Below are 16,479 nucleotides of genomic sequence, written 5' to 3'. Positions count from 1 at the left end.
TTCGGGGCTTCTCACTGCTCAGAAGAGATGGGCTTTGAGTAATCTTTGGCAGCTTGGTCACACAGGAGATAAGGGGTGACAAATCCGTGGGAGGCAAAGCAAGAGAAACCCTCATAGACTCCTTTGGAAAAGTTTCAGGCACCACCTACAGGGGTCCACAAACCACACTTTGAGAATAAAAGATCTGCAACATAACCAGTGCCACTTTAGACAAGCCCAAGTACAAAATGGCGCTGCCCACCTCCTCCCCTCCCCCCTTCCCGAGAAGAGAAGCCTCCTGACTTAAACAGAAACCCCTTTTGCTTCCTCAAGGACACAGTTCTCCACCCCGATCCACATTAGCATAATGACCCTCCTTGATGGCATCAGCCAGCTCTTGGCACACTATTTAAGGTCTACCACCCCCACACCTGGTGCTGTCCACCATTTTCAGGGCAGCCCTGGGCCCTGTGCCACTCTGAGCACAGCCCAGCAGATTTCTTTCTTTAATAAACTCAGTAAACTTAGTGACTGATATGGAAATAACAAAGGCAGTTATGTAGGAAACAGTGTAATACAGTATCATAACTAACACAAAATATTCAAAAGCATCAAGGTGTAAAGAATTCACATGATAAATATGGTATAAAACTCCTATTTTGTAACTCGAGGATACAGAATAAAATCAACTTCACACAGCAAATAACCTGACCAATTATCATTTCCTGAAAGTCACTGTTTCTCAGTCCTGGCTGCACATTTGAATTCTCTAAAAAGCGTGAAGCACACATATTAACAAATAACCGAATAATAACTGTCTCTCAAAATGAAATAAAAGTGGGGCTGGATAGTTAGTTCAGTTGATTAGAGCATGGTGCTGATAACACCAAGGTCCAGGGTTCAAACCCTGTAGTGGCCAGCCGCCAAAAAAAAAAAAAAAAAAAAGAAAGAAATAAAAGATAGCTTTCAAAAATAGCTCCATTGTTGGTATCCATAACAGGCAAATTCATAGAGACAAAGAACAGAATAGTGGTTACCCAGAGCTGGAAAGAGAGAATATGGCGAGTTACCATTTATTGTGTTCTGAGTTTCTGTTTGGGATGATGAAGAAGTTCTGGAAACAGATAATGACGATTGTTGCATAACAATATGAATGTGTTTAATGCCACTGAACTGTACACTTAAAAATGGTTAAAATGATGAATTTTATGTTATGTATATCCCATCTCAATTTAAAAGATACAAAAATTTAAAATTTTAAAAATAGCTGCATTATAGACCATTTAAAAATATAAAAGGATGCATTAAAAAATTATTCTCCTTCATAAAAGCACAAGATAAAGTTCTGTTTTCTATGCTTGATAGTACATTTAGAGTAAGCAAAAGAAAACTTCCAAAAAAGAAGGCATGAACACCAGCTCGAACTATTAAGGGAACTGAGTATCTGAAAACAGAATTGTGAAGAATATCTCAGTTTACTTACCTGCAACATGCTGACTATCTCGACTTTGTTGAAGAAGATAAAAGACGTAAGAGTAGAAAGAAAATTCTCTTCAAAAACGGATGGTGTAGGCAAAATGATGTCCTGAATGTACTGTACCCTGTAAGTCTGATGTATTTTCTGCCTTAGTTCAGAGTCTGTTATTGGTATAACTTCCTTAAACTTTGCAGTTTTGGTCAAGAATTCTCTATGTCTTTTTGGCTGAGCCAAAGCAGGGTCATATTCAAGGCATCCCACAACATCCATGATACACTCATCAGAAAACATTACCTCAAAAAGAGTTGCTTTATTTAGGAATAAGATTCCCCTAATAATTTCATACAAATGGTGCAAGCCTTCACTGTTTTCTAAGTTCTCACAAGCTTGGAACAGTTGCAGTAGTTTTTTAATATAGCCTTCATTTTCTAAGGCCAGAGCCAGCTTTTCCCTACGGATAGGCGAGGAGAGAACTGAGGTAACTAAGTCAGCGATCTCTTCAAGTTTATTGAGTTCACACGTGGGCAGGTCAATCAGATGACTGGTTTCAGGGATTTCTTCAAATCGTTCTTCTTCTGATTCATCAATGAGGTCCTGTGTGACTTCCACTGAGGGATCCTTACCTTGAACCTAAAAATACCCAAGTACAGCTGGTTACCGTAAAATACAAAAGAATTCAAATCTTGGCAATCAGATCACTGACCATTGATGACCGCTGAATTTAAGTAAAAATATCTTGCAAAGAATCAATACTAGTAATACAGTCATTGCTAATTAGAAGCAAAGTCTAGTGGGGGGAAAATAAATAAAGTTTAGAGTCAATTATCTGAATCAAAGTAAGTGACTGCAGATCATTTCACCTACAAATTTCCCAACCTATAACTTGAGGTCAACTCTGATCCTTGATACCTGAATATTTCAGCTGATATTATGTAGATTTATGTTAAATTATGTAATAACCATAAGCAGTTGTTTAATAACTTCCCTATACCTGATAAATTAAAATTCTGCAGAAGGTAACTCTTGTTTGTCCCCAAAATCACTAAATGTGTCTCTTTTAAAGCAACCTACCACACCATAACATTGGCTTGACAACACTACTAAGTTCAAACCTAAAACCCCATTCCTTGTATACTGCAGGGTGAGAAAATACAATTTCCTTAAATTACTTTTGAAATTGACTTTTGGAAAAACATTTGCTTTTGCTGTTAACCTAAACTGCTCTAAAAAATAAAATCTACTTTTTAAAAAAATTTTATTTTGTCGATATACAATGTGGTTGATTATTGTTGCCCATTACCGAAACCTCCCTCTATTTTGTCGATATACAATGTGGTTGATTATTGTTGCCCATTACCGAAACCTCCCTCCCTCCTTCCTCTCCCCCCTCACACCCAACAATGTCCTTTCTGTTTGCTTGTCATGTCAACTTCAGTACTTTTACTTCTGAGTTCTCAACAGAATAGCTAGGCTTCGGGAAACTGACACATAAATGTAAGAGAAATTGTAAGTAACAAAGTCATAAGAGCAATCAGATAAAATGCCATGGGAATTCAGAAGAATTTCCTTCTAGCTCTTGGGTTGCGGTGGAGGGGCGGGAAAATAATCATAAAGCAGTGACATCTTAAGCAGATCTTCAAAGGTGGGTAAGGTTCAGATAGGCAACAATGGTACTCAAACTGAAGGGGAAAAGCACAGAGGCAGAGAGATATAAATATGTAACATGCATATGGCAAACTGCAAAACTAGAAATGTAGACTGAAGCCAGATCATGGAAAGAAACACTGAGTTAAATGCAGGGAAGTCAATGTGCAGAACTGAACTTTAGAAAATTAATCTGGCACTAGTAGTAAGTGATCAATTTGAGAATACAGACAAATTAGAACATTATTCTCATTATTCTCAAGTTTTTTTTAAGTAAAAAAATTTGCTGTAAAATATAAAAATTTTCCAGGTTAGGTTACCAAAGTCTCACACTAACACATTCTCTCTCCATATTCTAATACACACTTTTGAAGTGAAAAGGACACAAAAATTCAAGAATACATGCAAACGTAAGTTAAATATTATGAAAAGAACTTTACCTGACAAATTTTTTCCCAGATCTCATCACAGCCAGCTTTCTCCTGAAAACTTAGAGCCAGATCATAGTTCTCAGCTTCTGACCAAACAATTAATGTATCCTGTTTAAAAATAAAGATTTCTACATCACCACACTAGAAAAGAAATATCTACAATGTATAATGAAAATTGAGAACACTGGAAAGAGTATAGTAATGACAAATGTCCTCTGATAAGCACAACTAAGGTATACTCAATTGACACTGCACACTATATTTTGTTACCTCTTGAAACTTTAGTAATATATAACAAAAAAAAAAAAATAGTAGCTTTGCTTCTGAAAATGACATTGAGCAATTTTCTAAAACAAAAAATATTAAAACAAGTTAACTATGGCTCTGGCTCATATTATCAAGACAATATTTAACAGAAAGGCTAGTCATTATTGGCCAAAACTGTAATGCAAACATTCCAACCATGTATTTTCTGTTGTTTCTAAAAAGTCAGCTATTCCATTCCCTAACCACCTAAGTGTTTATCCATCCCTTTTAGCTTGTTGTCAACTGGTTAAAAGTAAGCTAATACCTGAAAATACATTAAGGTTTAACTCTTCCTACTTTTGCCTTAAAAAAAAGATCTGGAAAAGGCTTCAGGATGTTAGGGAATGCAATACAATGGTGAAATGAAACTACACACTCTATTTACAAGTATCATCAACAGCACCAATTCAGCAACTTAGACTGTAGAAAAATTAACCAAACATTCAGGTAAGCGATCGTCTAGAATACCCTCAATTATATTCCTACCAAAAGGTTAGTTACACTTCTAGGAAAAGGTTGTCAACTCCATTAGAAACTAAGGATTGGATTTATGGTTTTTGCTTTTTTTTTTGGCTGTTGGCTGGTACGGGGATCTGAACCCTTGACTTTGGTATTATAACACTGTGCTATGACCAAATAAGCTGTAACTTCTTCTGTGATCTCTAGGCACAAAGAAGCGTGTGGGGATTTCTCCCCACCAACAACCAATCAGTTCTGCAGCAGACACCAGGGTGGCTGTCCTACGATTCAATTCTACCGATAGCTCTCTTCTACTTGGAGATAGCATCCGATCCCACAGGTTGAGGACTCCTTCCCACAAGACTGCCTCCCACTTCTGATGTCAATCGCAAGCCCCAGGTTTTGACCAATTGCTTAAAAATGGGTTCCCACAATCCCTTCCTTGGGTTTGATTAACGTGCTAGAGAGACTCACAGAACTCAGGAAATACTTAAATATGTTTACTGGCTTATTATAAAGGATATTACAAAGGATACAGTTAAAGAGATGCACAGGGCACAGCGTGGGGGAAGGGGTGTGGAGCTTCCATGCCCCTCCAGGTGTGCCTCCCTCCAGGAATGTGTTCAGCTATCCAGAAGCTCTCTGAACCCTGTCCTTTTGGGTTTTTAGAGGCTTCATTACATAGGCATGATTGATGAAATCACTGGCCATCGGTAATAAACTTAACCTTCACCCCTCTACCCTCCCCTGAGGTTGGGGGTTGGGGCTGAAAGTTCCAACCTTCTAATCATGCCTTGGTCTTTCCTGTAACCAGCCCTCCCCCTGAAGCTACCTAGGGGCTGCCAGCCATTAGTCAGCTAACTAGCATCCAAACAGATATCACTTCAAGATTCCTAGGATTTTAGGAGTTATAATGCCAGGAAACCAGGCAATAGGATGAAGACCAAATATACCAGGGGTCTTCAAAAAGTTCAAGGAAGAGATGCACAGAATAATGGCCGAAAATGCTGATTTCTATATAGTGTGATGTACTTTTTAAATAATCATTTAATCTTGGGTAATGGAGATGTTTGGTGCCTGCTTTTTTGTTCTTTTTTTCCCAGCACGACATAATTTACCACTGATATTCCTTCCCCCTTAGTTGTTCTGAAAAGGGACATTCTGGCTCCAAATTCTTTATTTAAACAAGAAAAAAAAGTTGTTTTTCCTAAAGGTTCAGGCAATATGAGTCTCAATTTAAGGATTTGTAAAATGAAAAGTGCAATCCCAAGAAAAAACAATTCTGTAAAACTTAAGAAAATCAATACGGTAAACTACATGGGAGGTTATGAATTATCTTTTCTCGGGTAGATACTAAAAAAGTCAGCAGCATCTACCAGTCTACCTCCCATTATATGCTTCTAAGCACATTTGATTAACCTTGTCTCATATTTCAAAAAAAGGACAATACATTGCTAAATTACCCTAGCAACCTCTATGTAAGGTATCCATGCCTTCATTCTATTATTGCAAAGTAATAAATTGTGACCAACAATAAAGAAATAGGACAATTATAGAGAATAGCAAGATTTGCAAAGGAAGTATGATGCAATTTTTTTTTTGGAAAAGAAATTCTTGTTTTCACAAAAATTTTATTTTTGTGAAAGCGAACAAATACGGTAGCAGTAGCCCCCTTCTCTAAGAACTAAATCTTTGCCAATCCCCAAATTACATCATAATAGTGTTCTTAATTGTACGTAATCTTTTGTTCTTTAGTTTTGTTTCCTTTTTGCTTTGTTTTGTTTCCTTTCTGTTATTGTTGTGGAAGGTAAGTAGTTTTTTTAATCCTAATGTCACCCTTGGAAAATTACTTGCAACTCCATATCTGGTAATGCAGACTTCAGTCGACAGGGTTCTTACAATAGTGACCACCTTGCAGGTCACAACCTCAGTCAGGCATGTTGATATACATTTATAGGGGGAGAAAAACCCCACAACACTTTAGAAGGAAATAAAATTCAACTCAAGCATCAAGCTACTATTTACTCATGCCTTTTAAAAGAATGTTAAAATGCTCTAAAACAAGAAAGCCTATGGTATTACTTATGTAAATAATCCACTGGAACACTGTCAAGCAGTATGCACTTAATTTGCTTCTTCTGAGACTTTATCAGAGTGGCAGCACCCACATTATTAGATAGTGAGCAAGCAGGAGTCTCCTCCCTCCCCGAGGGTTTAGGAATACAACCTGAAGCTCACGAGTGTCTTAGCTGGAAATGTCTTTGATGTCTCTTTGAGTAATGTAAACTTTATATACTATTCAATATTATTCCTCCCTCCCCGAGGGTTTAGGAATACAACCTGAAGCTCACGAGTGTCTTAGCTGGAAATGTTTTTGATGTCTCTTTGAGTAATGTAAACTTTATATACTATTCAATATTATCATCTGCATTTGTTTTAATATAAAAATGTTTTTCATTGCCTACTTTTTTCTCCTTCCCCCCCAAAAAAAAGTTCATGGAAGGATTTGTATTATTACTATTTTTTTTTAATGTGTTTTTTTGTTTTTTGGCAGCTGGCCCATATGGGGATCCAAACCCGTGACCCTGCTGTTACCAGCACCATGCTCTCCCAAGTGAGCTAACCGGTCAGCCTGATATATATATATATATATATTTTTTTTTTTCTCCTTTTTTTTGTCTTTTTTTGTGACCGGTAACGGGATCGCAACCCTCGGTGTCGCGCCCGCACCGCGCTCAACCAGTGAGCGGACCAGTCTCCATATGGGATCCGAACCCTCGGCGGGAGAGCTGCCACGCTCCCAAGCGCCACACTCTACCGAGTGCGCCACCGGGCCGGCCCAGCCTGATATTTTTTAATTCCATTTTTCCACAAACTTTTTGAAGTAGCCTTACATACTTCACAGCATCACAGTGGAGAACACTTTTCACAGAAATGTTACTCTTCCTTCAGAATACCATGTATTTTTTTGATAAAATATATACACAGAAAGTTTCTTCTCAAACCCTCTGCTTCATATTGTGCATTCCATTTTGGAGGTCTATAGATAGTACTATCTACAGACAGATTTACAGAGAGTACTACAGAATGAAATCTAAAACCCTTCATCATCCAGGCATCCAGGGCCCTTCCCATTTTGGATCTAATCCACCTTGTAAACAATGAAATCTGACTTAAGGTAACTGAGCCCCCACTTTTCATCATCATTTTCTTTTGTTCTGTCCTTTTCATTCTTAACCTAAATTCTTTTCCTTGATAGTCAAAATTTGAGAAACTAAATGAGATTTATATTCAGTCTTTTTTCAATGCAGAGGACTGACCCTGGGAAATGGCTAAAAATAGATTCCCCTGCCTCTCCCTGGAGATAGGTCTGGGGTGAGGCCCTTGTTATTTTTAATAAGTGTCCCAGGTAATTCTTTTGATAACTCAAATTTGAGAAATCTAACTCTATCTCTATTGGTTAAAAGGGGGTAAGGAATGTAGGGAATTGTCATCAGAGTAGGGACCTTCCACCTCTATATATCTACTCCAAATGGGTGAAAAATCCCATCCTCCTCTCACCACCCCACCACCATCTCAGTAATAAAATACCAAGCTTAGAACTGTTTATTTCAAGGGTTAGAGTGAAAGCTCCCAGGGGAGAGAGCAGAGATGGCATAAAAATATTTAAAACATAATGAAAAATGTCAAATGGCAGAGTCTCTTGTGAATCCAAAAAGCCTGAATACAGCCAACCTCAATTTTTCACAGCAAAGTCTGTTTTCAACCACTGTTGATTTGTGATATTATGTTTTTCTGCTCATTTGTGTATGGCAAATAGTTTCATCTCTTTTTGACATTATTAAAGCTTAGAGTTTTCCTCTGCTAACTAAAACACTTAATCACCACTGTATCCCTATAGAAATCAGATTTTAAATGATCTTGCAAGAAGACTAGAAAAAATCAGTTATATACAGTCGGGTTCTTTAAAACAATGAAGAAAGGTTGATTATGTCCACCCCTGGGATAGGAGTAAGACATGGGATGAAGAAGCTTGACAATTTAGCCCTTACTGAATAAGGCTGTCACAATTTGGTTTTCTTATAAGAAATGGTTGTTTCAAATTTTATATATTAAAAACACATTCCAGAGCTGAATACTATTTAAATCTGGGTTCTTAATCCAGGATCTAACTGACACTTTAAGACTGCATTTAGGGCCGGCCCGGTGGCGCACTGCTATAGTGCGCCGCTTGGGAAGCGCGGTGGCGCTCCCACCGAGGGTTCGGATCCCACATGCAGACCGGTTCCCGCTTACTGCCTGAGCGAGGCGCGGGAGCAACACCGAGGGTTGCGATCCCGTTGCTGGTCCCGGTCCGGTACGGGGGCGACACTGAGGGTTGCGATCCGTTGCCGGACACGGAAAAAGACAAAAGAAAAGGAAAAAAAAAAAAAAAAAGACTGCATTTAAAGTGTGGTGCATTAGGGGATGTTGGTTAGCTCAGTTGATTAGAGTGCAGCCTTATAACCCCAAAGTCATGGATCTGGTTCCGCATACCGACCAGCTGCAAAAATAAATAAATAAATAGAACTTGGTGCATTCGCAGCGGGCCGGTTGTTCAGCTGGTTGGAGGCCATATAACACCAAGGTCAAGATCAGTTCCTCACACCAGCCAGCCGCCAAAAACAAACAAACTTGATGCATGACACCTTTCTGGGGGAAAGAGTTTCCAGTTTTAAATCATATTGACAAAGGCATCTGTGACTTATCAATATGATTTAAAATAAGGGTCAAATAAGGCAATGGATTATGTGTTTCAGTTTTTCCCCACGGTACTTATCCTTTTCATCAACGTGAATAAAATTCAGTGTCACAAAATATTTGAAATCCTACTACTTGCCAGACTAACCCCCATCTTTGCCCTTAACTACTCTGACAGAATTCGGTACAGACAGAGCTGAAGTTTTCCAAAAGGAATACGTATTTAAAAAAAGATAAACTGAAATACCAGCATATTTATAAAATTCAATTTGCAGCTTCAAAATCAATTTAAAAGCCTGAAAATAAATGCGATTAATCAAACAATGCAGCATGTAACTCTCTAATAGTTCCTTTACTTGACCTAAACTTGAAAGAGACAGATTTTTAAAATACAGAATAGTACAATACATAGTCCAAGAAAGACATGATAATGTTGCATACAAATAGTACTAATACCTTATCTTTCTCAAATCTGTGATATATTTTGGTACCGTGAGAATAATCCTGGCTCAGAATTAGGACCTGAGCACCACTCACAGCTCCCCTGTCCACTACTTCTGTGACCTTCAGCAAATGATTTAACCTCTTTGATCTTCTTTACTCATTGGAAAAGGTCTACATCAGGATTATAAGATTATTATGAATATAGTTACTTTATTGAGCTAATTATGTGTCAGGTACTGTGCTAAAATAAGGCATTTTTCATACATTAACTCACAACTATCATGAGGTAGGTAGTATCTCCATTTAAAAGATGAGCTTCAGAGAAAACCTGCTTAAAATCACATAGCTGGAAATTAATGGAATTCAAAAACTGCCCAAGTCTAGACTATCCAAGTCTAAACTCACATTCCTGCTATTACAGCCATATACTAAATGTGAACCAATTCTAAAAGGGCACAAAGTTTTTAGCCACTTGCTTCCCAACCTTCTCCCTTATGATAGTATACTTACCTAAACATGTCTAGACCCCTAAATAAGACCTCTCTCCATCCAATTTGCAGAGTCCTCCTTGATCCCATTCCAAACCACCAGACAGAATGCCCTCTACCCACCGCTCTGCCCAATCTTTCCAATCTAATTATTCACTTCTAATCAATCTACTCCTACACCAGAGCTACAGTTCTCAGTGCAGAGGACTCTACTCAATACAAATTCATGCTGTCATTTAAATGCAGCTCTCAAAATTGTAGAAATCCTTCCCTCTTGTATACTCATTAGTCCATTCCCACAATGACTCTCAGGTTGAATCCCCAACATCTCCACTTTCATTGAATTATTTTGCCCATTAAGTGATAAAATATGGGGCCGGCCCGTGGCTCACTCGGGAGAGTGCAGTGCTAATAACACCAAGGCCACGGGTTCGGATCTCATATAGGGATGGCCGGTTAGCTCACTGGGTGAGCATGGTGCTGACAACACCAAGTCAAGGGTTAAGATCCCCTTACCGGTCATCTTTTTTTTAAAAAAAAAAAAAAAGAGATAAAATATGATCATCTTCGTCTCTATCTGCCTTCATCTCAGCAATGTTCTTATAACCAAACCTGGAATATTCTCAATCTTGTTTTGCAGGATATGAAACAGCCATTTGCTGACTGACTTGTCCCTCTTTCTTTACTGAAATTTTGTTCTCCATTGGTCTGAGAGACAATGCATTTTCCTGTTTCTCAAGCCCTTCCAATTGCTTATTCTTCTGCTTTACTGGATCTTCCTTCTTCCTGATTACCAACACCTAAGCCATCAGCAGGTCCTGTCAATTCTTTTTTTTTTTTTACCGATAAGGGGACCGTAACCACTGGCTCATTGTTGTCTGCACCATGCTCAGCCAGTGAGCGCACTGGCCATCCCTATATAGGATCCAAACCCGCGGCCTCGGAGTTATCAGCACCGCACTCTCCCGAGTGAGCCACGGGGCCGGCCCAGGTCCTGTCAATTCTACCTTCAATTATATATTATCTCAAAATCCATCCACCATTTTCCATCTCCATCACTCTAATACAATCCAGCATTCTCTCTTGCTCAGAAAATGCAGCAATCTCCCAACCAATCTCCCATTTATTGCCTTTCTTCAATTCCACAGATTGATATTATTTCGGATCATGTCATTTCTCTGCTAAAAAGTCTTCAAAAGCTTTCAATCACACTTTAAAATTTCAGACTAAAGATAGTAACCAGCTCAATATGCAGCACTGAACCAGGTTTTACTAGATGAATGAATAAATGTGGACAGTTCAACATGGCTCAGTCTTAAACTTTGTCCTTTTTCTCATTTTATATCTACTCCCTTAAAGGAGTTCCCTTCTTGCAGCTAAAAATTCATTTGATGATTCTTAAATTAAAATCTCCTGCCTCAAACTCTTACTCTACCTCTAGTTCCATACATTCATTATAAAACCTTTCCATTTATTTTACTATCACTTCAAAGCCTAAAAGAAAAAAAGCAAGGCACAAAACAGTTACAGTATGCTACCATTTATGTCAATAAAAGGGAGAATATAAATGTGATTGTGTGCATATTTGCTTAGACATGCATACCTATAGGAAGATATATAAGGAACTGGTAACATGGGTGGCCTCAGGCTAGGGAAACGAATGGACAGGGTCTGGAGTGGGAAAGAGACTTCACTAAATACCTTTTTAATAAATAAGCCTCAAACCAATAATTAACTTAAAACTGCTCAACCTCCCATTTTCTGGAGAGAACCATCATTTTTCTGGCCCCAAGATTCAAAAACACTACCAGTGACCTTTGATTCCTCCTCTTTCATATTTAATCATTCACCAAATCGTCTAGCCTTTTCTTGAAAATATACTGGAGCTTTGTCCCTTCAAGTTCATTTACCACACTGGAACAGACTTTTACTTTTTTGTATATAAATTATTGCAGAATGTCTTGCTACTCCCCCTCCCCCCCTATTATTCATGACATTGCCTTAAACAGTACCACTTTCATTACTTTAGGGCCCTATTCAAAAACCTATAATGGCACCCTTTTGTTTACCAAACCAAGCTCTCAAATAGGAAACCTCTGCTGCAAATAAGCTTAATACCTTTTGCAGCAGATGTACTATTTCCTTCCCTGACACAGTTCCTTCAGCAAACACCACTACCACCAAGAGTGAAATTTTTCTTAATGATTCTAGTTCATATCTACCTCTCCCTTCTCCAATTTTCTAATGTCCAAGCCTGTGGAACACAAGTTTGCTTTTTCTAATATTTTGTGTTGGCACATACTTGTTGTATAATCTCAGTCAAGAATCTTAACCTTTCTGTATCTAAGTTGCCTCATTTGTGAAATGCTTTCATGGGCTTTCAATGAAGACTGGGTTAATACACTTTATCAGCTATCTTATTATCATTCTGTAATTGTTTCACCTGTTACATCTTGTCTCCCAATAAAACAGGTAAAGACTTCCCTTTATAGTACTTCTCTTCTAAAACCAGTAACACACAATTGTGTTAAATATAATAGGAACACAAGGTCAAGTGTTTAGATCCCTGTACTGGCCAGCCACCGAAAAATAAATAAATTAATTAATAATAGTAATAGGTACACATCCCAATGACTCTGCTTTCTATTTAGTCAAGATCAGTGGGATTGATTTTAAATAACTTAAAAATCTGACACACATATCAGGCACTTTATTTCATGTTCTATCATCTAATCATTCTCTTCTCTTTCCAACACGTTTGTTTACACACTTAAGTTTACTGGCTAAGCACATCTCCTTCAGTATTGCGCACAGTAAGGAAGTGATGTGAATCAATGACGACCTTTCAATATTCAGTCACTGGACATTCAACTCGATACATTCTAACGTATTTTAACCCCATAATTCAGTACTTTGCTTCTGAGGGGGGAAAAAAAGATATATTTTGAGCACACAACTTAGTACTTGGCTCATTTTAGAATTGTAATGTTAAAAGAAGAATGTTAAATATTCCTCTCTAAATTTATTTAATGTATTTTAATATGACAAATTACCCTATAAACATCTCATTCACTAACTCATCAAGTTTTTTATTAAAAACCCACTTACAAACAGTATACTTCATGTAAGTTTTGGAAGTAATTTTCTAAACTAATTTATTGAATAACTTTAATGACATTTTAAAAAGGATAATTCTAATGAATGTAGAAAAATATTAATGTACTTGGAAATCCTAATTTGTGTAACTTTGTAAAAAGTGCAAACTTAACAAGGTTTTGGTGAAAATATGAAAAACTGTATCTATTACAAAGAAACTAAGTTGAACATAAACCCTAAATGGCTCTCATTACTATTAGAAAACAGTACTCAATTTAAACAAAAGCAAATAAAACAGGTAACCCCATTCATATAGGTTTTTCATTCTTATACACAAAGCTTTTCCATATTCTTCTTTTTTTTTTTTTTCTTTTTGTCTCTTTTACTGACTGGTAATGGGATCGCAACCCTCGGTGTCGCGCCTGTACAATTCATATAGGTTTTTCATTCTTATACACAAAGCTTTTCCATATTCTTCTTTTTTTTTTTTTACTTTTTGTCTCTTTTACTGACTGGTAATGGGATCGCAACCCTCGGTGTCGCGCCTGTACCGGGGACTGGCAACGGAATCACAACCCTCGGTGTTGCGCCTGCACCGTGCTCAGCCAGTGAGCAGGAACCCGTCTCCACATGGGATCCGAACCCTCAGCGGGAGCGCCGCCGCGCTCCCAAGCTGCGCACTCTCCAGTGCGCCACCGGGCCGGCCCTTCCATATTCTTCTTATTAACAGGGTTCTCTTATACACCTTAATGTTATTTACTAAAAGTACCTCAATTAAAAAAAAAAAAAAAAAAAAACTATGAAAAGCCCTAATAGTATATAATTTAAATGTGATTAATTCAGAAAACATTTCTAAATGGCACAAAAAAAATTTTAAAGCATTTTTCTTCAATAACTTATAGATGTTTAATGTATACAAAAATGCTATTTATCTAGAACTAATTTTCCAGCAGAGTAACATTATTTATGAAACTATGCCCCAAAGTTTCTTAAAGTATTTGCAGAACCACTTTGTATTTTTAACTTATGTTGAGGGACTATTTTATACACAAATCCCTACTATAATGTATCCAATAATAACAACAGCTAAAGGATCTTATATACAATCTGAGAAGAATCTATATTATAATTACATTTGTAAGAAACTGCTTATGACTTAGCTACATTTAAGAACAAAGTTCCTGATAATTTTACATTCATGCAGATAGAAAAAAAAAATGATGAAAGTTATATTTCTTTCCCTACAAATAAGTGAGCAACGACAAACCAACAGTGGCTATCAGATAAAATTTAGTGCAAGAAAAGAGTAACCATCTGCCTGGCTGACTTAGAAATTTAATGTACTTAAATGTCTAAGGAAACATCTCCAGGTGTTCAATTTAGGATAAACGTTTATTTTGATTCTTCACCAAAAAAGACACATAACATTTTCTAAGCAGAGGAAAAAGCTACTAATTGAATATTGAAAATTTTAAAATATTTCAGAGAACTAATTAGGAACGTATTGCATACATCAGGCAACTGTTTAGCAGTAAGAATCTTACTATTAATAAGCTGTGTGACAGACATAATTTTATTACTCCATCTGTGAAATATTTGTTTCTGGGCATCCAAATTTCCACAAACCTTAAAAAAAAGTAGGCATAGATGTTGTAAATATAATCCTAAAATAATTTCTCTTTTCCTTCAAAAATCTCTGCCATATTGACTTTATATACACACAAAATTGGAAATAATCCAAATGTCTAACAAAAGGTATACATCACGTTTAAGAATACTATACAGTGTTTTTTTTTTTAAAAACTAGATCTACATTGTTAACATGAATAAGTTTTCATAATAAATGAGTGAAAAATGCAAGCTGCAGAATACATATACGATTACGATACCAGCTGTGTAAAATTTAAAAACACACAAAAAAGTACATAGTATTTACGGATACATACAAATGCAGAAAAGGTATAAAAGCATGTACGGAAAGAATACACATCAACTTCCAAATAGTGGTAACCTATGGGGAGAATGAAGAATGACTAGACTGGGACGGATACAAAGGGGGTTTAACTCTATCCATCATGTTCACACTACAGAAAGATCTGAAACAAATATAATGTTAACATAGTTAAATCTGGTGGTTTTACAGACACCCATTATATTATTCTCTGTACTTTTCAACTTTGATATATTCCACAATAAAAATGAAAATATTCACAGAATGGGGCCAGCCCGTGGCTCACTCGGGAGAGTGCGGTGCTGATAACACCAAGGCCACGGGTTCGGATCCTCTATAGGGATGGCTGGTTAGCTCACTGGCTGAGCATGGTGCTGACAACACCAAGCCAAGGGTTGAGATCCCCTTACCCGTCATCTTTAAAAAAAAAAAAGAAAAGAAAATATTCACAGAAAAAAGGTTAAATCACTGTTACCATTTACAGATTAATTAGGCATGCCTGACAACACCAAGCCAAGGGTTGAGATCCCCTTACCCGTCATCTTTAAAAAAAAAAAAGAAAAGAAAATATTCACAGAAAAAAGGTTAAATCACTGTTACCATTTACAGATTAATTAGGCATGCCTGACAACACCAAGCCAAGGGTTGAGATCCCCTTACCCGTCATCTTTAAAAAAAAAAAAGAAAAGAAAATATTCACAGAATAAAGGTTAGATCACTGTTACCATTTTCAGATTAATTAGGCATGCTAAAACACAACACAACGCAGGTTTTCTTTCCCAAATAAGACAATAAACTAACAGAAAATGTTACATAATTGGCAATGTACACTATTATAAAGTATCCACTGACTACTATATTTAAAATATACAACAGTTGAATAACAGGATTTAAATGCTTTTACTTTAAAACCTCTACCTTGAGTCAAAGGATCTAGTTTCAGACCACAAACAGGCTTTCCTTGCTTTAAAGAGTAACCCTTTGAATTTTCTTCTATGCCATTTCCTTTAAATGTGATTCAGAATAAAAGGTTTAATGTACACGGTATAGAGGAGACCTGGCTAACTGTACTTAAATAAAACTAGTGAATATACACTGTATTATAATATAAACTTTCCAAAGATGATAATAAATTACTGCCAGTAAGAAAACCTTTCACTTTTCAGTCTGAAACTTTTAACCTGCAAGGAAAATACACAAGGTCTGTAACTTTGTTTATCCAACATTTTTTCTTGTCAGGAAAGCTTTCCCATCTTTGTCAGAATAATACTTCCTTGATCATAGGTGAAGTCTTTCAAATTAAAGACAAACAACTACTTGCCTGTTGTTTCTGATATGCAGTGTTTGGATTTATCTTTGATTCCAAGAGTAGTGATCCTGGAAAATAAAAAATAATGTTAAGTCTCAAATTATAAAACCTTGGATAAAAAATAAGAATACACATTTTTTAAAACCAAAAGAACT

At 36.8% G+C, this 16,479-nt stretch overlaps 1 protein-coding gene across 1 annotated transcript in view; it reads right to left on the bottom strand.

Annotated features, from left to right (window-relative positions):
* The window catches only part of SMEK2 (SMEK homolog 2, suppressor of mek1 (Dictyostelium)), a 59,399-nt gene that overhangs the window by 41,213 nt on the left and 1,707 nt on the right, over nucleotides 1-16,479 (bottom strand). Inside the window, exons 2-4 of the mRNA XM_008571195.1 lie at nucleotides 16,337-16,392; nucleotides 3,541-3,639; nucleotides 1,463-2,086 (exon numbers count right to left, since the gene is read on the bottom strand). Of these exons, the coding sequence (XP_008569417.1) occupies nucleotides 1,463-2,086; nucleotides 3,541-3,639; nucleotides 16,337-16,392 (779 nt within the window). The remainder of the gene's footprint in view (nucleotides 1-1,462; nucleotides 2,087-3,540; nucleotides 3,640-16,336; nucleotides 16,393-16,479) is intronic.

Source organism: Galeopterus variegatus, unplaced genomic scaffold, assembly GCF_000696425.1.
Source record: "Galeopterus variegatus unplaced genomic scaffold, G_variegatus-3.0.2 Scaffold665, whole genome shotgun sequence".
Lineage (NCBI taxonomy): Eukaryota > Metazoa > Chordata > Mammalia > Dermoptera > Cynocephalidae > Galeopterus > Galeopterus variegatus.
Note: the sequence above shows the minus strand (reverse complement) of the source record. Positions and strands in the feature narration are given on the sequence as shown.